This window comes from Mustelus asterias, chromosome 1 (assembly GCF_964213995.1).
Source record: "Mustelus asterias chromosome 1, sMusAst1.hap1.1, whole genome shotgun sequence".
In the NCBI taxonomy this organism is placed as follows: domain Eukaryota; kingdom Metazoa; phylum Chordata; class Chondrichthyes; order Carcharhiniformes; family Triakidae; genus Mustelus; species Mustelus asterias.
Genome location: NC_135801.1, coordinates 147,154,827 through 147,180,717, shown reverse-complemented (window position 1 = coordinate 147,180,717; position 25,891 = coordinate 147,154,827). Strand labels below are relative to the sequence as shown.

The 25,891-nt window shown below is 43.3% G+C and overlaps 1 protein-coding gene across 1 annotated transcript in view; it reads right to left on the bottom strand.

The window, feature by feature from the left end:
* Positions 1-24,500, bottom strand: part of oacyl (O-acyltransferase like) — a 69,859-nt gene extending 45,359 nt beyond the window's left edge. The window contains exons 1-6 of the mRNA XM_078225059.1: positions 24,359-24,500; positions 20,794-20,933; positions 20,631-20,709; positions 16,106-16,241; positions 15,768-16,012; positions 6,416-6,518 (exon numbers count right to left, since the gene is read on the bottom strand). Of these exons, the coding sequence (XP_078081185.1) occupies positions 6,416-6,518; positions 15,768-16,012; positions 16,106-16,241; positions 20,631-20,709; positions 20,794-20,933; positions 24,359-24,500 (845 nt within the window). The remainder of the gene's footprint in view (positions 1-6,415; positions 6,519-15,767; positions 16,013-16,105; positions 16,242-20,630; positions 20,710-20,793; positions 20,934-24,358) is intronic.
* Between the last annotated feature and the right edge of the window lie 1,391 nt (positions 24,501-25,891).

Genomic DNA, 25,891 nt, shown 5'->3' with positions numbered 1-25,891 from the left:
AAAAGATCACAAGACAAATTGGCATTTGTTCACGGCCAGTCTTTATATTCAACCATGTAGAAATATTCATGATTATCAAAATTACTGATTGCTAATGATTTCGAAATTGATCTAATAGTGCGTCACAACATTTTTCTCATTCTCGAAGGTCAAGGGCCATGCACCTGCCAGGCAATGGCCATCTCCAACAACAGAGGAAATAACCATCGCCCCTTGACATCCAATGGCATTACTATCACTCAATTCCCCCACTACCAACATCTTGGGGCTCACCATTGACAAGAAACTGAACTGGATGAGCCATACAAATTCTGTGACGACAAAAGCAGGTCAGAAGTTAGGAAACATGCAGTAAGTGACTCACTTCCTGACTCTCCAAAGCCTGTCCGCCATCTGCAAGGCAAAAGTCAGGAGTGTGATGGAATACTCTCCACTTGCCTGGATGACTGCAGCTTCAACAACACTTAAAAAGTTTGACGTCATCCAGGACAAAGCTTGATTTGCACCCCATTCACAAACATCCACTCTGCACCACATTAAGAAGTCTCACAACACCAGGTTAAAGTCCAACAGGTTTATTTGGAATAAGAGCTTTTGGAGCGCTGCTCCTTCATCAGATGAGTGGAGAGGTAGGTTCACAAACACAGCATATATAGATAAAAACACAACTGCAAGATAATTACAGATTAAAACGAGAAGAATGGTTGGAATGTAAGTCTTTACAGGTAATCAAGTCATCATGTCCACCAAGTGAAAGCAGTGTCTACTATCTACAAAATTCACTGCAGGAACTCACCAAGGTTCCTTAGACAGCACCTTCCAAATCCACGATACTATCTAAAAGGACAGGGGCAACAAACACAGGAAAACAGCTACCTGCAAGTTCCCTTTCAAGGCACTCGCCATCCTGACTTGGATATATATTACTGTTTCTTCTCTGTCGCTGGGAACAAATCATGGTCCTCCCTAACAGCACTGTGTGTTTACCTACACCACATGGACCACAGCAGTCCAAGAAAGCAGCTCACCACCAGCTTCTCAAGGAAAATGAGGGATGGACATTAAATGTTTGCCAAGCCAATGACACCCACATCCCATAAATGAATAAGACATAAAATATTGATAGTGCCAGTTTCAGCTCTGTGGGAGGCAAGGGAGGAGATTGCAGGGGCTCTAACATTAGGGCCGGAATTTTACCGCCTCGCCCACCACGGGAATTTGAGCAGACAGAGAGTGGACAATGGAAAGTTCCGTTGACCTCGTACGGGATTTTACAGTTTCGGGACGAATGAGGCCATAAAGTCTTGCCCTAACTTTCAAATCCTCTCTGGCCACAGCACTACCATTGACACAGGAAGGGTGCCAGAGCCTGGAGACAGTAAGAAGTCTCACAACACCAGGTTAAAGACATGTCTGACTTTAACCTGGTGTTGTGTGACTTCTTACTGTACCCACCCCAGTCCAACGCCCGCATCTCCACATCGAGGCCTGGAGGACAGCTAATGTACCATTATTCAATAACGGAAGGAGAAATAAACCAGGTAATTACAGGCCAGTGAGTCTACCATCAGTGGTAGAGAAATGATTAGAAAATGTTCTGAGGAACAGAATTAATCTCCACTTGGATCCATCTAATCTAGGATAGTCAACATTGTTTTGTCAGGGAGAGAGCATGTCTGACAAATTTGATCAAATTTTTTGAGGAGGTGACTAGGTATGTAGATGAAGACTGTGCAGTTGATATAGTCTACATGGACTTCAGTAAGGCTTTTAACAAGGTTCTACATGGAAGACTGGTCAACACGATAAGAACCCATGGTATCCAGGGCAATTTTGGAAATTGGATCCAAAATTGGCTTAGTGGCAGGAAGCAGAGGGTGATGGTCAAAGGTTGTTCTTGTGACTGGAAGCCTGTGTCCAGTTGTGTACCACAGGGATCAGTGCTGGGTCCTTTGCTGTTTGTGGTGTACATTAATGACCAAGACATGAAAGTAGGTGGTATGATCAATTAGTTCGCAGATGACATGAGAATCGGTGGTGTAAATAGCAAGGAGGAAGATTTTAGATTACAAGACAGGGCGATATAGATAGGCTGATAAGGTGGGCAGAGCAGTGGCAAATGGAATTTAACCCTGAAAAGTGTGAGGTGATGCATTTTGGGAGGACTAATGATGCAAGTAAATACACAATGAACGGTCAGATACTAGGAAGTACAGAGGACCAGAGAGACTCTAGGGTGCATGACCATAGATCCCTGAAGGCATCAAGATAGGCAGATAAGGTGGCTAAGAAGTTATTTGGGACACTTGCCTTTATTAATTGAGGCATAGTATATAGGAGCAGGGAGGTTATGATAGAGCTGTATAAAAGAATCGTTAGGCCACAAGTGAACTACTGTGTGCAGTTCTAGTCGCCACACTACAGAAAAGATGTGGTTGCACTAGAAAGAGTGCAGAGGAGATTCACCAGGATGTTGCCTGGGCTGGAGTGTTTCAGCTATGAAGAGAGGATGGCTAGCCTGGGGTTGTTTTCTGTGGAGCAGAGAAAACTGAGGGAGGACCTGATCAAGGGTACAAAATTATGAGGGACAGATAGGAAAGGAACATTTTCCCTCAGTTAAGGGGTCAATAAACAGGGAGCATAGATTTAAGGGAAGGATCAGGAAATTTAGAGGGGATTTGGGGAAAAACATTTTCATCCAGAGGGTGTTAAGAATCTGGAACTCATTGCCAGAAAGGGTGATAGAGGCAGAACCCTCACAACATTTAAGAAATATTAAGTTGAGCACTTGAAATGCCACAGCATACAAGGCTACAGACGAAGTGCTGGAAAATGGGATTAGAATAGGTTTGATGGCCAGCGCAGGCAAGGTGAGCCGAAGGGCCTCTTTTTGTGCTGTAAAAAACTCTATGGATCTGCATCCGAACTGTGGTAAGCTGCAAAACTATGAATCAGGTGCTGGACAGTGAGATTAAAATGAGTGGTTAGCTTACTTTTTCTCCTCTTTGGCCGGTGCAGATGCGATGGGCTGAAAGGCCTCTTTCTGCACTGTAACAAGCTCTATAATGCCATTGAATGTCAAGGGGTGATGGTTAGATTATTTCTTGTTGGAGATGGTCATTGCCTCGCACTTGTGTTACTTAATGTTACTTGCCACTTGTCAGCCCAAGCCTGGATATTGCCCAGGTCTTGCTGCAGAGGACATGGACTGTTTCAGCATCTCAGGAGTTGCGAATGGTGCTGAACATTGTGCAATCATCAGCAAACAATTCGCTTCTGACCTTATGATGGAACGAAGGTCAGTGATGATGCAGCTGAAAATGATTGGAGTTAGTGATGTCCTGGAGCTGTGATGAACAACCTCCGACAACCACAACTATCCTCCTTTGTGCTAGGTATGCGTCTAACCACCAGAGAGCTTTCCCATTGACTCCCATTGATTCCAGTTTTGCGAGGGGCAGCACGGTGGCACAGTGGTTAGCACTGCTACCTCAGAGCACCAGGGTCCCAGGTTCAATTCCAGGCTTGGGTCACTGTCTGTGAAAGAGGATTCCAGGCGCGGATCTATTTGATGCCCAGATCCGTCACTTAGACTCAAAATGGTAAAATTCCCCCCATTGTCTTGATATCAAGGGCAGTCATTCTCACCTCACCTCTGGAGTTCAGCTGATATGTCCATGTTTGGACCAAGGCTGTAATGAGGTCAGGAGCTAAGTGACCCTGGTGGAACCCAAACTGAGTGTCAGTGAGCAGGTTATGGCTAAGCAAGTGCTGCTTGATAGCATTGCTGGTAACCCCTTCCATGATTTTACTGGTGATTGAGAGTAGAATGATGAAGTGCTTATCGGCTGGATAGGACTTGTCCTGTCTTGATGGACAGGACATGCCTGCCAGGTAAATGCCAGTGTTGTAACTGTACTGGAAAAATTTGGCTAGGGATGCAGCATGTTCGAGAAAAAATCTTCAATACTATCGCAAGAAAATTGTCAGGGCCCATAGCCTTTGCAGTACCCAGTGCCTTCAGCCATTTCTTGGTATCACATGGAGTGAACAGAATTGGCTAAAATCTGGCACCTGTAATGCTGGAGACCTCCAGAAAAAGCCAAGATGGATCTCTACTCGGCACTTTTGGTTGAGGATTGTAGCAAATGCTTCAGCCTTATCTTTTCCCCCATCATTGAGGATATTTGTGGTGTCTTCCCCTCCAGTGAGTTTAATTATCCATCATCATTCGCGACTGGATGTGCCCGGACTACCAAGCTGAAATCTGATCCTTTGATCGTAGAATCGTTCAGCTCAATTCATCATTTGCTGTATATGCTATTTGGCACACAAGTAGTCCTGTGTTGTAGCTTCACCAGGTTGGCAATTCATTTTTAGGTATGCTTGGTGCTGCTCCTGACATACCTTCCTGCACTCTTCACTGAACTAGTGCTGATCCCTGGCTTCTTGGTAATGATAGAATGGGGACGTGGTGGGCCATAAGGTTACAGGTTGTGTTTTGAGTACAATTCAGCTGCAGATGGTCCGTTGCACCGCATGGCTTCCAGTCTTGGGTGGCCATGTCTGTTAGAAATCTATGCCATTTAGCATGGCAAACACCAAATGTCGGAAGTTTGGCACTATGGAAATTGCTCACTTGGAGAGCCAGCACAGTCAGAATGGGCTGAACTGCCTGGATCTGTGCTGTAGTAATTCTGTGGTTCTTATTTGCATTTGTGCGAACAGTGCATATACGCAATGAAGGTGGAAACAGTAAAACTGGTGCCCGCAAACACACTATTAGTAAAATGGAGAAACATATGGTGCAATCAAACCAAAAGGTGCCAAAAGAAGTAACATCATTCCCATTGGTTATGTTGGGACTGTTCTAACTGGATCAGAATGTTCTCAGTGCCTGTAAGTTAGTATACTGAGGAGCATGGACAGAATAGATAGCAAAACTGTTCCCACTCCAAAAAGGGTCAAGAAAGAGAGGTCACACATTTAAAGTGACTGAAAAAAGAAACAAATGTGATGAGAGAAAAACCCTTTTCACAAAACAAGTGATTCAGATCTGGAATGCACTGCTTGAAGTGTGGGAGGCAGGTTTAATGGAGCCATTCAAGAGGGCATTGAATGATTACTTGAATGGAAACAATTTGCAGGGATATGGAGAAAAAGCAGGGGAATGGCACAAAATCATGATGCTTGTATGGAGAGCTAGTGCAGACATAATGGGCCAGATGGCTTCCTCTGCACTCTAACAATTCTGTAATACTGTGTCTGGGCACTGAAGGCTTGTGATGTGTAGTGGACATTGTGTGTGCCTCCTCCAGGACAACCCAGGCGTCTGCCTGGGTGACAGTTCTGGAGGTAAACTCGAGTATCAGAAGGGTGATTTGACTACCTGCAAGTTGTTCTTGCCTCATTGCAGGGAAAGTGATGCATCTTGCTTTGCTGGTGTGCTTGTTTGCAAAGAATGAGGAAATCATAGTTATGTATTATCTTGCGGTGTCAACAGATGCAGCCCAGGATTGAAAGATTATAAGAGACCGGTGGGCCATGTGCGCAATGTACAGATGCTGCCACATGCAATCTTCCTTCTGGTGTGTGCTCAGGATCTACTCCTCATGATGAGGGCACACACTAGCATTATTTAAATAAGGTGACCTGTCTCTGAACTCACGCAAGAAACAATACTTTTCATTGCATACTAATACATGTGACAATAGTAAAATCAAATCAAATGACCCTGTCCTACCAGCAACTGGATAGATTTGATTCTTTCCCAATTACCACCACACTTTTCAGAATCTCCAATGAGCAGTGAAGCTATGCTTTCCCACAGCAAAGGGGAGATTTTGAAGAGAGACTCATCCTTGACTTATCTTGTGCATTTCCTTGAGGCTGGCTGAGAGCGCCAATGGCTTGTCCTTGGACTACATCATTCATCCAGCTTCTGAGCAGTGGTATGTACTCAGAGAACATCACCCTCAAAAAATAGATTTGCCAGTCTGAAGCCACAGCCAGTCTGAATCACCATTAGATTTCCAGAGAGACTAACACATTGCTGCATAATGTCACCAAAATGTCAGGCATCAGATACGATCTCCCAATTTAGGAATAAGAATGCAGCTTCCAGGAATGTGTCGCAAAATTTCACGTAAAATTCAATATGTGTCTTAAACAGTGACCCGTACAATGTTAAAAACAATTTCTTTCAACTTTGAGTCAAACACAATTGGGGATCCCAATACTTGATTAGTTTGTCAACAGCATACTAGCAGGAATTGTTCAAACCAGCAATAATCATGCACAAATTATTTTCTCTTCTCCACATCAGATCATAAACATCTTCTGTTGATTGCCTGGTGATTGTTTCTGGGCAAAGCAATAAAAATTATAACACAGTTCAGCTCTCTTTTTAACTCACCTAATCAGAAAAAAACTGTCCACTGCCAAATAGAAAGGACCACCAAGAGAAAAAACATAAAGGACGTTGTTGGGGACAGATACCAACCACTCTACTGGATTATCTGAAAGAAATAAAAAAAAACCTTTTTGATATTTTTAAACTGGAAATGATAAATGTGACCAATGTGCAATACTTATGTGCCTTGTAAACATGCTGAGTATGTCAGAAGTCCAAAGATGTGCGGGTTAGATTGATTGGCCATGGTAAATTGCCCCATAATTTCAGGGCGACTAGCAGGGTAAATACATGGGGTTAGGGGGTTAGGGCCTGGGTGGATTGTAGTCAGTGCAGACTCGATGGGCCGAATGGCTTCCTTCTGCACTGTAGGGATTCTATGGTTCTCTGATTCTATGAAATTATTTGTTTATCGTATAAAGCTAAGAGAATGTGCAATAAGGTCATTTGACTTGCATGGTATGTTTTGCCCTGTCAAGGATTCTATCCAATCTGCTGAGAAAAGCAACCTATCACAGATACAGTTTATGTGGATATAAATCTCTGGGACTTTTTTTCTCCAAGACCCAAAGGTCTTGAATAATGCCAGCTTTATGACTCTCCGACCTTGTCCACAGCTAGGAATCTCTGGCCGCGCAATTGTGAATGGAGGTTAGGCTGAGCGGCGAATTCTCCATTCTCGCCGGGACGAACGAGATCAGAGAATTCCGGCCACTTTTAACTCTGCTAGTCCTACTCCAAAAGTGACATATTCTCAATTCTAAGTAGCATGTGAACAACATGGAACTAATTTTCTGCTTCTGTGCTCTGGGCTTAGAGCAGCACATAACAAAAACATTGCGATAATGGACAGAAAATCAAGTTGGCTGTATAAGGGCTAACCATTTTCCACGCCTGATAACCATTCACTGCTCCGCATCGGAATCATAAATGCAGAAAATTATCCCTGATGCTCCCTGGAATGGATAATAATCTGTTTCTGTCTTTTTTTTCATAACCTTCAGTGTCTGAAATAGATATTTATCTGAGCTACCTTTAGAGGATTTATCAAGACTAATTAATTGCTTTGCTTGGCAGTCAATTATAGATATGAATTGCCAGGTAAAAATATTCCTTCTAATCATGGAACGACCAACGCTGTTCCTTCACCCTCACTTTGCCTACATCAATATATGCAATTCTGTATAAGTGAAGTCTGTAAACAGAGGTAAACACTAACAACACAATCTTTTTTAATTAAGAGTTATATTAATATTTTTTCTATAATGTTTTCCCTTACCTCTAAATGAATATTGCAAAACAAGCAAAAACAACATTTTAAAAAGATGTACACATGTAGAGATAATATTTAGTATAATTCACTGTACCTAAATTGTCAAACAAAACAAAATGGCAAACATGCCCTGAAATTATCCACAGTAAACTCAGAACTCGGATCCCATTTATTACTGAATATGTTCCCGTAGTATTCTCAGTGGATAACACGGCAGGGATACTGTTTTGTACAGCAAAGCTTGTAAGTATCCAATTGAAGAATCCTGCAAAGACCAAATAGCATGGAAAAGACATGGTTAAGATTTGTTAAAGCATGCTGCTGAATATCAGCAAATTACTGCAATGTGGCATCAACTGCAAAAATCCAGATATCCTGGCTCACTCTGACACAACACTACCAACGGAGTATGATGCGATTAGGCAAGAATTAGGGGGCATAAGTTGGGAACAGAAACTGTCAGAGAAAGGAACTAATGAAAAGTGGAATTTTTTCAAGGAACAAATACTGGATGTCCTTGATAGGTATGTTCCTGTCAGGCAGGGAGGAAATGGCCGAGTGAGGGAACCATGGTTCACAAAAGAGGTGGAATGTCTTGTGAAAAGGAAGAGGGAAGCTTATGTAGGGATGAGGAAACAAGGTTCAGATGGCTTGATTGAGGGTTACAAGTTAGCAAGGAATGAGCTGAAAAAGGGGCTTAGGAGAGCTAGGAGGGGACATGAGAAGTCCTTGGCGGGTCGGATCAAGGAAAACCCCAAGGCTTTTTACTCTTATGTGAGGAATAAAAGAATGACCAGGGTGAGGTTAGGGCCGGTCAAGGACAGTAGTGGGAACTTGTGTATGGAGTCAGTGGAGATAGGCGAGGTGATGAATGAATACTTTTCTTCAGTGTTCACCAAGGAGAGGGGCCATGTTTTTGAGGAAGAGAAGGTGTTACAGGCTAATAGGCTGGAGGAAATAGATGTTCGGAGGGAGGATGTCTTGGCAGTTTTGAATAAACTGAAGGTCGATAAGTCCCCTGGGCCTGATGAAATGTATCCTAGGATTCTTTGGGAGGCAAGGGATGAGATTGCAGAGCCTTTGGCGTTGATCTTTGGGTCCTCGCTGTCCACGGGGATGGTGCCAGAGGACTGGAGAATGGCGAATGTTGTTCCTCTGTTTAAGAAAGGGAATAGAAATGACCCTGGTAATTATAGACCGGTTAGTCTTACTTCGGTGGTTGGTAAATTGATGGAAAAGGTCCTTAGGGATGGGATTTACGACCATTTAGAAAGATGCGGATTAATCCGAGATAGTCAGCACGGATTCGTGAAGGGCAAGTCGTGCCTCACAAATTTGATAGAATTTTTTGAGGAGGTAACTAAGTGTGTTGATGAAGGTAGGGCAGTTGATGTCATATACATGGATTTTAGTAAGGCGTTTGATAAGGTCCCCCATGGTCGGCTTATGATGAAAGTGAGGAGGTGTGGGATAGAGGGAAAGTTGGCCGATTGGATAGGTAACTGGCTGTCTGACCGAAGACAGAGGGTGGTGGTCGATGGAAAATTTTCGGATTGGAGGCAGGTTGCTAGCGGTGTGCCGCAGGGATCAGTGCTTGGTCCTCTGCTCTTTGTGATTTTTATTAATGACTTAGAGGAGGGGGCTGAAGGGTGGATCAGTAAATTTGCTGATGACACCAAGATTGGTGGAGTAGTGGATGAGGTGGAGGGCTGTTGTAGGCTGCAAAGAGACATAGATAGGATGCAAAGCTGGGCTGAAAAATGGCAAATGGAGTTTAACCCTGATAAATGTGAGGTGATTCATTTTGGTAGGACTAATTTAAATGTGGATTACAGGGTCAAAGGTAGGGTTCTGAAGACTGTGGAGGAACAGAGAGATCTTGGGGTCCATATCCACAGATCTCTAAAGGTTGCCAGTCAAGTGGATAGAGCTGTGAAGAAGGCCTATAGTGTGTTAGCTTTTATTAACAGGGGGTTGGAGTTTAAGAGCCGTGGGGTTATGCTGCAACTGTACAGGACCTCGGTGAGACCACATTTGGAATATTGTGTGTAGTTCTGGTCACCTCACTATAGGAAGGATGTGGAAGCGCTGGAAGGAGTGCAGAGGAGATTTACCAGGATGCTGCCTGGTTTGGAGGGTAGGTCATATGAAGAAAGGTTGAGGGAGCTAGGGCTGTTCTCTCTGGAGCGGAGGAGGCTGAGGGGAGACTTAATAGAGGTGTATAAAATGATGAAGGGCATAGATAGAGTGAACGTTCAAAGACTATTTCCTCGGGTGGATGGAGCTATTACAAGGGGGCATAACTATAGGGTTCGTGGTGGGAGATACAGGACGGATATCAGAGGTAGGTTCTTTACGCAGAGAGTGGTTGGGGTGTGGAATGGACTGCCTGCAGTGATAGTGGAGTCAGACACTTTAGAAACATTTAAGCGGTTATTGGATAGGCACATGGAGCACACCAGGATGATAGGGAGTGGGATAGCTTGATCTTGGTTTCAGATAAAGCTCGGCACAACATCGTGGGCCGAAGGGCCTGTTCTGTGCTGTACTGTTCTATGTTCTATGTTCTATAACTACAATAACAGCAGATGCTTCATCAACAGGATGAGGGGGCACTTCTGTTCCAAGAGCAGCTGGATGGATGCCACTGACCAGTATGTTACACATCTAGGGGACTTGGAAACACAGAGATGCAATATGCAGCTATTGAAAAAGAGGCCCTCACAGTAACTTGGGCTTGTGAGAAGTTCTCTAACTGTACTGTTGGGCTGAAAGTGACCATTGAGACAGGTCACAAACCATTGGTCTCACTATTGGACGAGAAAGATCTCGCCAAGATGCAGCCCCCAGAATTCTGCTTGCGTTTCATGCGCTTGCCATATAAGATAGTGTACATCCCAGGAGAAACATCAAACGACCGCAGACACAATGTCCAGGGCCACAGTCAATCATCCTGTGACAAAAATTGTCAATCTGGTCAACAAGCTTGAGTTATATGCCAGATAGCTCCAAAAGCCTTCAACAGATACGCCAGGAGCAGGTATCAGAGAAAGAATGTGCCCATGCCTGTCAGTACTGCCTACAAGTTTGGTGGCTGCTGCATTCACGTTGCAATGATATGAAAATTACTTCAGACAGTAGAAAGGGGTAACTTTAAATGATGATCTATTAGGGAATGATAAGCGAGAGGTTAGTCACTCTTGTCTCACTCTGGCCAGAGATTCTACAATGAATCCGCTAAGACCAGTGGGGTATCATGAAATGCAGAGCACGAGCTCCGTCTGCAGTGTGGTGGCCGGGAATATCAAGAGCGATTGAATAAATGATTTTAAACTGCCCGGTGTATGCACTACACAAACCATTTGATACACAGTCTGATTTCAAGAAGAAATTAGATATAGCTCGAGAGTCTAAAGGGATCAAGGGATATGGGGGGAAGGGAGGATTAGGATACTTAATTCGATGATCAGCCATGATCAAAATGAATGGCGGAGCAGGCGCGAAGGGCCAAAGGGCTTACTCCTGCTTCTAGTTCCTATGTTTCTCTGTTCTATGCCCAGAAAACACAAACAGGTGGAGCAGGAGAAGTTTTCCCTTCATTCCTCATGGCAAATTTGATCTTTTGTGGCGGCACAGTGGTACAATGGTTAGCACTGCTGCCTCACAGCGCCTGGGACTCGGGTTCAATTCCAGCCTCAGGTCACTCTCTGTGTGGAGCTTGCACTTTCTCCCCGTGTCTGTGTGGGTTTCCACCAGGTGCTCGGGTTTCCTCCCACAGTCCAAAGATTTGTGGGTTAAGTGGATTGGCCATGCTAAATTAACCCTAGTGTCAGGGGGATTAGCACGGTAATACCAGGGCTCATGGGAATAGGGCCTTGGTGGGACTGTGGTCGGTGCTGGCCCGATGGGACGAATGGCCTCATTCTGCACTGTAGGGATTCCAGGATTCCATGAACCTCCTCTCATATATCTGAGAAAAGTAGATATAGTTTGCAACTAGATAAATAATTGCAATACCAGTAATAAAACTTCAACTCCAGACCATCAAAGTCAGCCCAAAGCAGTTGAGACTATAACTTCTCCAAATTTAATAGAACAAGATCTACAAGAGCTTTTTGTTTTAGGTTAATTTGATTTGATTTGATTTGATTTATTATTGTCACATGTATTAACATACAGTGAAAAGTATTGTTTCTTGTGCGTTACACAGCCAAAGCATACCATTCATAGAGAAGGGAATGAGAGAGTGCAGAATGCACTGTTACAGTTATAGCTAGGGTGTAGAGAAAGAGCAACTTAATGCAAGGTAGGTCCATTCAAAAGTCTGATGGCAGCAGGGAAGAAACTGTTCTTGAGTTGGTTGGTACGTGACCTCAGACTTTTGTATATTTTTTCCGACGGAAGAAGGTGGAAGAGAGAATGTCCAGGATGCGTGGGGTCCTTGATTATGCTGCTGCTTTGCCGAGGCAATGGGAAGTGTAGATAGAGTCAATGGATGGAAGGCTGGTTTGCGTGATGGATTGGGCTTCATTCACGACTTTTTGTAGTTTCTTGCGGTCTTGGGCAGAGCAGGAGACACACCAAGCTGTGATACAACCAGAAAGAATGTTTTCTATGGTGCATCTGTTAAAGTTGGTGAGAGTTGTAGCTGACATGCCAAATTTCCTTAGTCTTCTGAGACAGTAAAGGTGTTGGTGGGCTTTCTTAACTACAGTGTTGGCATGGGGGGGACTAGGACAAGTTGTTGGTGATCTGGACACCTGAAAACTTGAAGCTTGTGACCATTTCTACTTCATCCCTATTGATGGAGACAGGGGCATGTTCTCTACTACGCTGCCTGAAGTCGATGACAATCTCCTTCATTTTGTTGACATTGTCACAGAGGTTAGCACTGCTGCCTCACAGCGCCAGGGACCCGGTGTCAATTCCTGGATTGGGTCACTTTCTGTGTGGAGTTTGCACGTTCTCCCCGTTTCTGCATGAGTTACCTCTGGGTGCTCCAGTTTCTTCCCACAGTCTGAAAGACGTGCTGGTTAGGTGCATTGACCCGAACAGACGCCAGGGTGTGGCGACTCAGGGAATTTCACAGTAACTTAATTGCAGTGTTAATGTAAGCCTTACTTTTGTCTAATAAATAAACTTTTATCTTTACTTTTTGAGGGAGAGATTATTGTTGCCGCACCAGTTGATCAGGTTCTCGATCTCATTCCTGTACTCTGTCTCGTCATTGTTTGAGATCTGACTCAGTACAGTGGTGTCGTCAGCAGTTTCTCAAATATTCAATGTTTATTTACACAAGATAAAGAGGTGTCAATTGCTTGTAGTTTCTGCCATCAATACTTTAAATGTCTAGTTGATTTAGGTTATGGCTTATGAAGTTATGAATGATTGATTGGTCTTTCAAAACTTTTTCAGATTTACCATTTTTACTACATGGGTCATTAGTTCTTTACAGAGTATATACTGGGTGAATTGGCATGGGAATGCCATAGGTTTATATGGAGAAGATGAAAGGCCATGGTGGAGTGGCATAGTTTGGTACGGAGTGCATGAAAGGCCATGGGGAAAGTGGATTGAGGGGCATAGTGGCACAGTGGTCAGCACTGCTGCCTCACAGTGCCTGGGATCCAGGTTTGATTCCTGGCTTGGGTCACTGTCTGTGAGGAATTTGCACATTCTCCCCGGGTCTGTGTGGGTTTCTTCCAGATGCTCAGGTTTCCTCCCATAGTCCAAAGATGTGCAAGTTAGGTGGATTGGCCATGTTAAATTGTCCCTTAGTGTCAGGGGGAATGGCTAGTGTATATTCATGTGGTTATGGGGATAGGTCCTGGGTGGGATTTTGATCGGTGTAGACTCGATAAGCCTAATGGCCTCTTTCTGCACTATAGGATGCTATGCTATGATTTTATGGCATAAATCCACATGTGGATGTGAGTAAGACTATTTACTTTTCAAAAAGTTCCCCCATTGAGACTATGGTTCACGGCACATCTAAGGGTCCATGAACTATATGGCTCCTTGAAAAGCTAGTCCATGAAAATTGCAGTGACCTGGTTGATGTCTATCCTTGCAATGGAGCGGCCAGGTTGGGAGTGGGTTCATGACCTGCACCAGCCCGCACCCTTATCCCACACTGACAAAAATTGGTGCTGCCAGGTATGGAGCTGGGAATCCTGGAATTGGACCATGGTGGCCATTTTGAAAGGTTCAAATCCAGCCCTGCTGGTCAGATAGTTTCCTCTGAGTGGTAGAATGATTCAATGGAGGAACCTTCAGTGTCTGAATGGCATAGCATTAAGGATTTATGCTCCTTTTATAATGTTTTTAAGACTCAGGCATCAGTTGCCTCCAAAAGGTTTGCTTAAGGATGGCCCCGTGCAGAACAAGGTAATTAATGATATGACAATTTAGGCAAAATGTAATTTTGCCACCATAACATAATTTCACAACTGAAACTTATTATTGCAGCAACTAAAGTCATTTTGACTTTGCACTATTACGACTTTGAGGTAGATTTTTCACTTGCTGATATGGTGCAAAACTTTCATTCTAGATCAGCTGCCTTTTCGAGATATTGCCCAATTTTCATTTTCACTGAAAGGAGAATGTGGGTCTCATGATCTACGTCAAATGAAAATGGGTTTCTAACCTGATCTCTCGGTGTGTGGTTTTTTATTGAAAAATGGAAGGCCAGTGAACTCTGTGCATGAAGATGGGAAAGTTATTGATGGCAGATGAAGCATTCTAATACCCTTTCAACAGCTCACATATGCTCTGCCCAATAACGCAAATCAACATCAAATTCAGCACCCTTAAAGCGCAGGCATCCATGTGAACCGTCTAAGTTCCATTGCCAACTTCGTAATACCTAGTTGGGTCGAGTAATTTTAGATTGGGAGGTAGGATGTTAGAATTTGATGTTTGTAAAATGTTGGGGGGAAAAGCATTGCATGGTCCCTTTAAAATGTGATGCTTTTTCTGCGCTTAGAAATTTAAAAAACATGCCAGTACACAGAGAGCCCAAAATGAAACATCTGTATCGAAAGGCCAAGCAGCAGTTTTTACCAAGGCAATAGGCTTTTGAATTTAGCCAAGCAATTTGAATTAAACATTTAGATACCAAAAACGTATTAAATTTAAAGCTGATGGTCTTGACAACGTAGAACCAATCCTATTGAAGAGTAACTGCCACCTGCCAGAGCTAACAGCTCACAGCTCTCACCTCTCAAGAGAGAGAGAGATAGAATCGCCGGCTCTCATAGCTTCATTTATGTCTTAGAGAAAGCACCATCTAGATAGCAAAGGTACCAAAGAAGAAAGAAGTCCCAGACAGAGAAATCAGCAGAGAAGGCCCAGAATGTTCCAGAAGACACAAAACCTGGTTATAATTTAGAGAATGACTAAATTCTATTTTTGTTAATGAATGGGAATTGCATGTATTTGAAGCATACCATTAAAATTTTGTTTTATTCGGGAATAGTTAATAGAAGAGATTTATCCAATTTGTTAACAGTTTGGTGAATTTGTTCACTGTTAGTTAGATAAATCAATTGTTATGTATTGATTTTAGAGTGAGTGTCAAGGATTTATTTTATATTTAACCACTAGAAGTTGCTGAAGAGCAGGTCGTACCACTTCACACATTTTCTTTTACAGATTATAGGGCAAGGTATTCCTCTTTGGGTGTTTCGGTGTTAGTTTTCAGAGGGGGGATCAACACTTTATAACACTAGTCACGTCTTAATTAGATAGCTTAATGTTCTGCGTTTAAGCTCAGTAAAAAATAAGTTAAGACCTCTGTCCCAAATTGTCTCACACACCTTTGGTGTAATCGTCCTTCCAATCACTTCAATATTTTTTGTAATTCCTTGATCCACTGTCATTAGAGATTTATACATATGCAGCCCTGTGGGGGATCTACACCAGATGGACTGCAGTGGTTCAAGGGCAGGTAGGGAAAGGGGACAAATGCTGCCCCTACTTCTGTCCTCACATCCTGAGAAATAACTTTTAAAACTGCATTATTTTATGACGCAACATTTCTTTTCCAATAAGTTATTAGTAAAATTAAATATACCTTACCTGCTCCAGTGTTCTTTTCTGTTGATTCCATTGCACTCTGCCCTGGTGATTCAGGTTTGGCTTTTGTAATGGTTACTTGAAATTGCTGGCCATTCATCCTATTAAATGAAACTGCCCCATAATGCTGGTGAGCTGAACTTAAACCATCTTCCAACTCATTAGTAGATGATCTGCTTTTCCCCTCTTTTATTGTTATAAATATGGACCCAGCTATCGTCATCATTATAAAAAAAGCAACAACAAACCTGTTTTAGAAAAGAGATTGTCAGAAATCGTCTCCATATAAATATGGAAGTGCAATGGTAAGTCATTAAATACTGTATATATGTAATACGTACATACAAATTCCAACAAAGGCATCAATATGAGGAACATTATTTTGGCAATAGACGCTTTTCACTCTGTATGTGTTGTTAGACACAAGGAGTGATAGAATTGGTGAAATGTCTATAAAAGACATGTTCTTGATAATACCTGAAAGTAGAAAAAAAAGGTAAAAGTACAGTTTTTAGTAATAGAAACTTATATTTGACTCTACGAGATTTAAGAAAAAGCATAAACTAAACTCAACTCCTATTGTCTACTTAAAAGCAGAAAATTAGACAGTACGCTGGCAGTGTGCCAGAATTCAATATAATAAAATAAAAGCAAAATACTGTGGATGCTGGAATCTGAAACAAAACAGAAAATGCTGGAAAATCACAGCAGGTCTGACAGCAACTGTGGAGAGAGAATAGAGTCAATGTTTCAAGTCTAGATGACCCTTCGTCAGACCTGAATGCCAGAATTCAAGTTTAGAACATAATTTCTGTAGCTGTCCCACTGACTCATATAAAACTTGAGCTGTACAGACCAATAACCCCCACATCTGGGCTACAATTAACTCAACACTCCTAGGATAGGATGAGGGCTGTTGGAGGTAATAGGGGATAGATTTTCTTTTGTGATTGCTCTCCATTGACCTCTGATGGAAAGTCTGCATTGCTCACATTTCATGCTGATTTGTGTTACTCATTATGGTCTTGTGGCACATTCTGTCTATCTAGTAATGGGTCCAGGCCTGATTGGTCAGTTGTCTAATGATCAACTAGTGACTATCCTCTTTGATGAGACGGAGATAGGGTTGGTCTTTTTGGCTTCAGCCCTCTGTTACAGACTCAGTAATCTAATGTATGGGTTGTAATTTGTGCCTTCGATAAGGACTGCTTCGATGCTGTGGCAGGATCGGCAACCTGGTTTGAGGGATTTGAGATTAGAGTTCCAGGAGAGGAGTGTGTGAATTTGGGAGGCGACAACATTTTCGAGGAATTTGGAGAGCAAATAGAGATTAGAGACAGGGTGGTAGGACAGAGGAGTGCCGAGTTGTATTTTTTTATGGCAGGTTTGAAACAGTGGGGACAGCATCTGAGGAGAAAGATCCCTTAATTGCATTGAACAAAGAACAAAGAAAAGTATAGCACAGGAACAGGCCTTTCGGCCCTCCAAGCCTGTGCCGATCATAATGCCCTAACTAAACTAAAAACTTTCTGCCCTTACTTGGTTCATATCATTCTATTCCCTCCCTATACATGTACCCATCCAGATGTCTCTTAAATGTTGCTAATGTGCCTGCTTTCACCACCTCCTCTGGTAGCATGTTCCAGGTACCCACCACACTCTGCATGAAAAGCTTCCCCCGCACATCGCCCTTAAACTTTCCCCCTCTCACCTTGAACCACTGCCCCCTTGTAATTGACACTTCCACTCTAAACAAATGCCTCTGACTATTCACCCTATCTATGCCTCTCATAATTTTGTAGGCCTCTATCAGGTCTCCCCTCAGCCTCTGTCTTTCCAGAGAAAACAATCCTAGTTTGTTCAATCTCTCCTCATAACCAACACCCTCAAGACCAAGAAACATCCTGGTGAACGATCTTTGCACTCTCTCCAAAGCTTCTACGTCATTCTGGTAATGTGGTGACCAGAACTGCATGCACTACTCCAAATGCGGCCTAACCAAGGTTTTATATAGCTGCAACATGATTTCCCAACTCTTGTACTCAATGCTCTGGCAAATTAAGGTAAGAACGTCATATGCCTTCTTAATCACCTTGGCCATCTATATTGTCACTTTTAGGTTGACATGGGAGCCAGGACAGGAAAATCAAAATACTGAAGATGCTGGTAATTTGAAATAAATACAGAAAATTTGAGAAATAATCTGCAGGTCAGGCGATGTCAGTGGAGAGAGAAACATAGTTAACGGGTGGAATCTTTTGGAGGTGAGGGAGGTTTAGCCATCAGATGGAGAGCTGACAAAGGACCAATGTCACCTCTTTTAGGAAAGTATCACCATATCTTGTTCAAGGACCCGCTCTCAGTGGCTCCCCACCTCCTATTTCTCATGCCAGGTCCCTTGATCAGGCAGTGATTGCCTTTGAACAAGGGACCCTGTCAGGAACCAACAAACAACCCTGCATGTGTTGTTTGTAGTGCACCCCACATAACAAGCCCCCTGCTTACTGCCGGGTTAATAACAGCATCAGAGTGGCTTAAGTGGACATTCATTGGTGGAGGGGCTGGAAGGCCATCCATGGGACTAAATCCGGGTGGAGATGGGAAGGAGCTGGGGTCCATCATCCACAGACTTCCTGCTTCATTAAGCACCAAACTCACCAGAGGGAAGAAGACAAGATTCCGTCCAATATTTCAAATCTGAAACATTGGGGGTGATTCTCCGGGGCTGCTAGCTCCCGACAGGAATTGCGATGGCCTGCTGAAACAGGTGCCAGGGCTAAAATGGGAATTGCGCCCAACATCAATCCCGTTGCAACTATCCCAGTCCTCCCCACAGGCCCTAATCAGGTTCCCACCCAGAGCGGGCGGGAAACTCATTGATATTCTGAAAATGTAATTCACATCTTATTACCGGATTAATTGCCGGCTGCTCCAGCTTCCCATATGCTGCCACCCTCCCAGCGGAAAGTCCAGCGGGCACCAAACAGTACAAGTCCTGGGAAGTGTGGGCTGATGGGGGCAGGACCTGTGGGGACCCTATATCACTGTGTCTCTCTTGTGGAGGGGAAGAGAGGGGGGGGGGCTTGAGGCCTCTGACTGGGGGGCTGTGGGGCAGGGGTGGGTTTTGGGACACCCTCCTGTCTGCATGATGTGGAGGAGGAGAAGTGAGTGGTGACCTGTTCTTTTAGTGGTGGGCTGAAGGTTGACCTTCCATGCTGAGGGGCTGGAGTTTCTCCCCTTGTCAGCGAGAGGGGTTGCAGGGCAGGCGGGGGGGGGGGGGGGGGGGGGGGTGCTGCCAGCACCAGTGGGAAACACTCCAGTTTTCTCGCTGGTAGGAGCACTTCGAAAACAAAATGGGAGAATTGGGGCCATTACCTCTTTTTCCTCTCTCCTCAGATGCTGCCAAACCTGCTGAGTATTTCCAGCATTTTCTGTTAAATCCAGGAAGGGGCATTGAGTGGTCTGCAGTTTAATGGAAATAGAGTAGAGAGCAGGAAGTGGAGCACATGGACAAGGTGATGAGGGGGCATCAGTGTGTGATGGGACAGAAATTAGGGAAAGGTATTTATTCTGGGCTGGATCAGGGGGATCCTTTGAAGACTTCTGGCCAATGGCTAGAGGCAGCTAATGAAATAGTCCTAATTGTCGATGTCCAACAGCTCCTTGAACTTGTGATTGGAGGTGAAGGTGGAGGAGATAGGGCAGAGTCTTTCAGCATGTATCACTCCACTTGCTGCAGACTTTAACAACTTTGTGCAAATTCAGGAGACACTAAACATTTCTACAATTACAACAAAATGAATCAGCAATTAACCTGAAAGTAGTTGATAATCCCTTTAAGTTTAAGTTTATTTATTATTATCACAAGTAGGCTTACATTAATACTGCAATTAAATTACTGTGAAAATCTCCTAGTTGTCACACTCCGGCGTTTGTTTGGGTACACCGAGGAAGAATTTAGCATGGGCCAATGCACCGGGCTAGCACAGCTTTTGGACTGTGGGAGGAAAGAAGAACATCCGGAGGAAAGCCACGCAGACACAGGAAAACATGCAGACTCTGCACAGACAGTAACCCAAGCCGGTCCCTGGTGCTGTGAGGCAGCAGTGCTAACCACTGTGTCACTGTGCCACCCATCAGGAGGCTTAAAGAGGTTTAAATCACAGGAGGGTGGGAACATCCTTCCTGTTGCTGAATGATCTTCAGCTATGCATGCACTGGAGCAGAGTAGAACTATGTAAGCAGCTTTAAGGGGAGATTGGAATAAAATAAATTGAATAATAAATGATAGGCCAATGACTATGTTAACATACGGATCACAAGGGGACAATCAGTGCAGGACTCTGTGATGGAATGTTCCGCTAATGGATTTGATAGGAAAATGGAATCTATTTAGAACTACATTTATTGTAAAAGTTACATCTCATGGTGCCTTCACTGCAGCTCTCTAAATATCTAGCAGAGCCTTTACATTTACAGGACAGATTTGGTCCTGCCTGCTCTCCCCATGAAGGAATATTCCTTGATGCATGTTAAATAAGAGCCAAGTTTAGTCCTGTCAGAACATCCCATTGAGAGGGGATGACACTGAATGCCAAACCTCAACACTGGTGCCCCAGACTCAAAAACAGCTTCTTCCCTGCTGTCATTAGACTTTTGAATGGACCTACCTTGCATTAAGCTGATCTTTCTCTACACCCAGCTATGACTGCAACACTGCATTCTGCACGCTCTCATTTTCTTCTCTATGAACGGTATGCTTTGTCCATATAGCGCAAGAGCAATACTTTTTATCGTATACTAATACATGTGACAATAATAAATCAAATCAAATCACATGTATACATAAAATACATTCACCCTTACCAAACCACTCAGGCATCATTATTTCTTCACTCTTACAAGAACTGGGCACACAAATAGCGACATCATAATCAATCATGCCCTATTCAAAAGAAAGAAATGTCATTGTAAGATCAGCTCTACAAGACTAGCAACAAATATATTTGACGAAAAGTCTATGATATACCTGTTGAATTGTCAGTTTACAATATTGTCCACTAAACTTTCCAGAAGGAGTTTGAGCTGAGGTACATTCACTGTAGGACCCCAGTTGATCAACATTTCCATGTAGAATATTGCTGCCTTCTTTTCCAATGGAATCATACACTGAATATCCCAAGAGAGAAAACATCTTTATTATGTATTGATAAGGACTTTTTTAAAAATTTGAACTAAGTCAGAGTATAGCGATGAGCCGAGAGATAGTCAAGGCAAATATAGTTCATAGAAAACCACATCTTATTAAAGAAGGACTGATCTGCTGAATGAAGCTTCATAAAACATCAGTGTGTGTGGCCTCAAGAGCTCGATAAAAACTTGCATAAGTTAGCACTTCTCCATGGGGCTATGTACCATGTGAACAACTCATACTGTTTTCCATTCAAACTTCATTATAAAACCACAAGAAAAGCACTTAAAACATAAAAACGGTAGCTGAGCAGGGAGACACAGAAAGAATCAGACGAGGTTGTGGAATGTAGTGCACAATTTTGACCACTGTACACTAGCAAAGATAAGCAGGCAAAGGTGACAATCCAAAAAGAAAAATCAAATTGATATCTATCTTCAGACATCTTAAGACATCTCAGCTATGAGGAAATGTTGAAGAAAGACTGGAACTGTTTACTCCAGAGAACAGAAGACTCAGGAGAAATAAAACTAAGAAAGACTTGCATTCATTTAGCACTTTTTACGATCACTGGATCTTTCAAAGCTCTTCACAGCCTATGGTGTACTTTTGGAAAGTAGTCACTGGGTGGGGGGGGAGAATTTTCCGATCCCATTCCCAGGGGGAGGGATCGGCACTGGGAGCAGGAAATCCCACGGGAGTCACAAAACGTGTTTACGCCAATGGGATTTTCTGCTCCAATTTTCCCAGCCCCCGCCAATGACGTATTTAAATATCATTATCAGACCTTTACGCCAGTGTTGGATTTTCCATTCATGTCGGTGTGAGGGCACGCCAGCATGAACCATGATAGGTCCCCACGATGTGTACCTCCCCATCAGAACCTGCCAGAGGCACGCAACTGAGTACATCCTCCAGGAGGGGGAGTGTCATGCCCAGGCAGCACCCAAACATTACCCCTTGCCACTGCTCAGGCCCTTCTTGGGCACTGTTTCTTGACACTGCCCCCTGACATTGCCCCAGTAATGCCCTGCACTGCTCCTCGCAGTGCCAGCATGACACTGTGGGACCTGCCCCATAACTTTTATTTTTCGAAGTCCCTAAATACATGGTGGGTGAAGCCATTCTTGGGGCCCAAGGCTTCCACGCTGCCTTTCCCGTCCACTGTGCAACTCTGCCTAAAAGTGAGAAAATTCCACCCATGGTGTTATACAGCAAAGTCAGCAGCCAATATGTGTGCAAAAAACTCCCACCAATGTGCTGATGTCCAGGTTGTCGTATTTCTATGTGACGTTGATTGAAGAATAAATATTAGCCGGGACGCTAGTGATAACTCCCCTGCTATTCTTCAAAATAGTGCCATGGAATCATTTACATTCACCCAGGTTGGCAGGTGCGGTCTCAGTTTAGGCCAACAATGCGGCACTCCCTCAGTTACTGCACCGAAGAGTGAACCTTGATTTTCACGTTCAAGCCCTGAAATGAGACTTGAACCCAGAAACTTGTTACTCTGAGGTAAGAGTGCTCCAACCTGAGACACAGCGGACATTATTAAACAATGCCATGTTCTTAGGACATAGATAAATTGAACCCTAATAATGGTCATACATTTTCACAAACATTGGCTTTCTCATTGCAACTTTACCAAAACCCAATTATTTCCAGCCAATGTTATGGTGCGAAATCAGGACAACTCTGAGGAAATTCAAGACTGATATACTTATCACAAAATCATAGAATCTACAGCACAGAGACAGGCCCTTCGGCCCAAACTGGTCCATGTTGACCAAAATGCCCATCTAAGCTAACCCCATTTGCCTGCATTTGCCCCATATCCCTCTAAACCTTTCTTATCCATGTATCTGGCCGAATATTAAATATTAAATGTTCCTGCCTCAACCACTTCCTCCAGCAGCTCATTCTACATACGTACCACCCCTGTGTAAAAAAGTTGCTTCTCAGGTTCCCATTAATTCTTTGCCCTCTTAACTGAAACCTATACCCTCTAGTTCTCGATTCCCCAACCTTGGGAAAAACACTGAGTGCATTCACCCTATCCATGCCTCTCATGATCTTATACACCTCTATAAGATCACTGCTCAGTCTCCTACGCTCCAAAGAAAAAAGTCTTAGCCTGTCCAATCTCTCCTTATAAGTAATATACTTTAAAATCAAGGAACATGGGCTTGAATTTGGAAGAGATAACATGGAATAGACAGTTTAGATTCAGTTACTTAAAGCAGAGGATGACAAAGACATGAAACAGATTGTCTGGGGTAGTTGATGGTACGGCAAAACTTCAGAGAGGATTACAAAAGTTTTTTGAGTGAATGGGTGATAATAATATTCATTGTGTAACGTGATTTCTCTGCACAAAGTTGATAGAGGAAGGAAATGAGTAGCTATCGGACACTTTCCTACAAGGAGAAAAGGAAAGTAAAAGATTCAGCTATCCATCGCTACCTGCAAAACTCCCTCTTCTGCATCTCTGAACAGTTGTCACAAAGCACCCTATCACATTCTGACTCCTTTAGCTAAGAAATGCTATGGCAGTTAGCTTCTCTGGCACAGGCTACAAGGAGCCTGTAAGATAGTGTATCATGTGCATTGTAGTTGTCAGACGCATACATTCCACACCTTCTCAGGGATGCCCTTATAGAAATCATAGAATCCTACAGTGCAGAAAGAGGCCATTCAGCCCATCAAGTCTGCACCAACCACAATCCCACCCAGGCCCTATCCCCATATATTTACCCACTAACCCCTCTAACCTATGCATCCCGGGACACTAAGGGCAGTTTAGCATGGCCAATCAACCTAGCCCGCACATCTTTGGACTGTGGGAGGAAACCGGAGCACCCGGAGGAAACCCACGCAGACACAGGGAGAATGTGCAAACTCCACACAGATGACTGCTGGAAAGGCTGCCATCAGAAAGGTACAATACTGCATAGGAATTAGGGATGCATATACATTCGGAATTAGGGATGGGAATAAATGCTGGCCTTGCCAGTGACATCCAGATCATATGAACGAATATAAAAATATTCTGGCTGTTCTTTGCCATTTAGCCACATGGATAACAGTGCAGGAGGTCATAGGCAATGTGATAGGACTCGCAATTTCTAAAAACCTCGGTCTATTGATTCTACTTTGTAATTATTTTCATTCCATTCTGTTCCTTCCTTCCATCCTCTCTATCTTCTGTTACTCCATTCCAGATTCAATACACTTCCCTTCTTTTTACTTCCCCTTCACTCCCTTGAAGTTGCAATTCTATTCCTTTTCGTGGGTTTGATGTGCTGTTTTTAATATAAGCCTCTGTGCTGATGTTATCTTAGCATTTCCTGTTAGACATTACACAATACTTCACAGGTTCAAAAAACATGTTTTCAGTACTTACTTAATAAGGCGTACATTTGGGGGTTTTCAGACCGAAGTTCCTCAAGAAACTCATTGCTGTCATCCAGACATTCTGAAGATAGATTTCTCTCAAAAGTTCTAAATTGAGGCAGGGACAGCACAAGCAACATCCACACCAGCATTTTCCCAGTAGGTTAAAACCTTCCTATTGCTGTCCTTTGGCTAGCCCGAGTTATGGATATATAAATATATATATATATATAACATGTAAATATAAATATTTACATATATATATATGCTTATACACTTGACCATTTATGATGTCATTTGGCCTTTGGTCCTTATGCTACCATTGAAATGGTTCGTCAAAAGATCTATAATTACACCATGCAAATTAAAGGCATGAAATTGGTTATATTCAAGAGAAAGTACGAAACAAATTTAAATCCTTGTAGCTACTCTGCTGAACAGCTGTTCAATTGACGGATGCGTAGATCCGCAGGAACAATTTCCACCCTGAAATTACAATGAGCACAACCATCTTTTCAGTTACAGTTAGCATTTGCCACATCACCGTCATGGTCATTGTTTCTAAAAGCAAATTTGGTTCAGTGCTTACCACAAACTGATTTCCGATGATGACAATCTCCAGTAGCCAGTCAGCATCCAGGGGACAAAGGGCTGAAACCGTGTTAAATGTCAGTTCGGAAACAGATCATTGCAAGGAAATAGCTACTTAATGCACAAAAAGGGAAATTATTCTGAATTCAATTATGCTCAGTTCTTTATGTAGCATTTTATCGATTCTCAAAATTCTTCATAGCCGATTAGCACTTTTGAAGAAGAGCGATGGTTATTGTGTAGGTAAGCCTACTTGTCTGACCAATAAGAATTAAAAATTAAGGCCAGAATTTTACCAGGCCATTTAGTGTGGACATGGTGGGGAAAGAGCAAAATGGGAGTGGGCCATATTTGGCTGAAAGTCCAACACCTCGACGTCGCTTTAGGGTTTTACCAGCAGTGGGAACCATGGTCAGCAGACTTTGGACATCGAGGTATAAGGCACTGAAAAAGGCACTTGAAAGGTCAATTAACTTCAATTTTATGGCATATTTCTAATCTAATTAATGGCACGCAGGGACTACAAGTCTTTGGAGCTGGGCCTGGTTAAAGGAGGTGCAGAGAAAGCAAGAGCTAAACGTTGTTTCTCAGAGGCAGTCATCAGGAGAGCTAATGTGTGGTGGCAAGAAGGGTACTGCACTAAGGGCATTGCTAAACCTCAAAAAAGGGACAAGAAGCTACTAGAACTGTGGGGGCAAGTTAACAAGGTCACAGAGAGACAATGGCACTTGGTCCAAGGAAAGGACTCAGCAACACATTTGGTTGGGGGTTGGGGAGGGCATGTTGGTAGAAGGCCTATAAATCAGAGAGAGACCACCTGCCATGGGCCTTATCTACCCTGGCATTGGGGCTCCCATTGAGGAGGAGAGACGGCTCATATATGGCCCCAGTCGGAGCATATTAACAACCCCAGGATGATTAATAGGAGCAGCTCTGGGTGGGCAAGATGGAG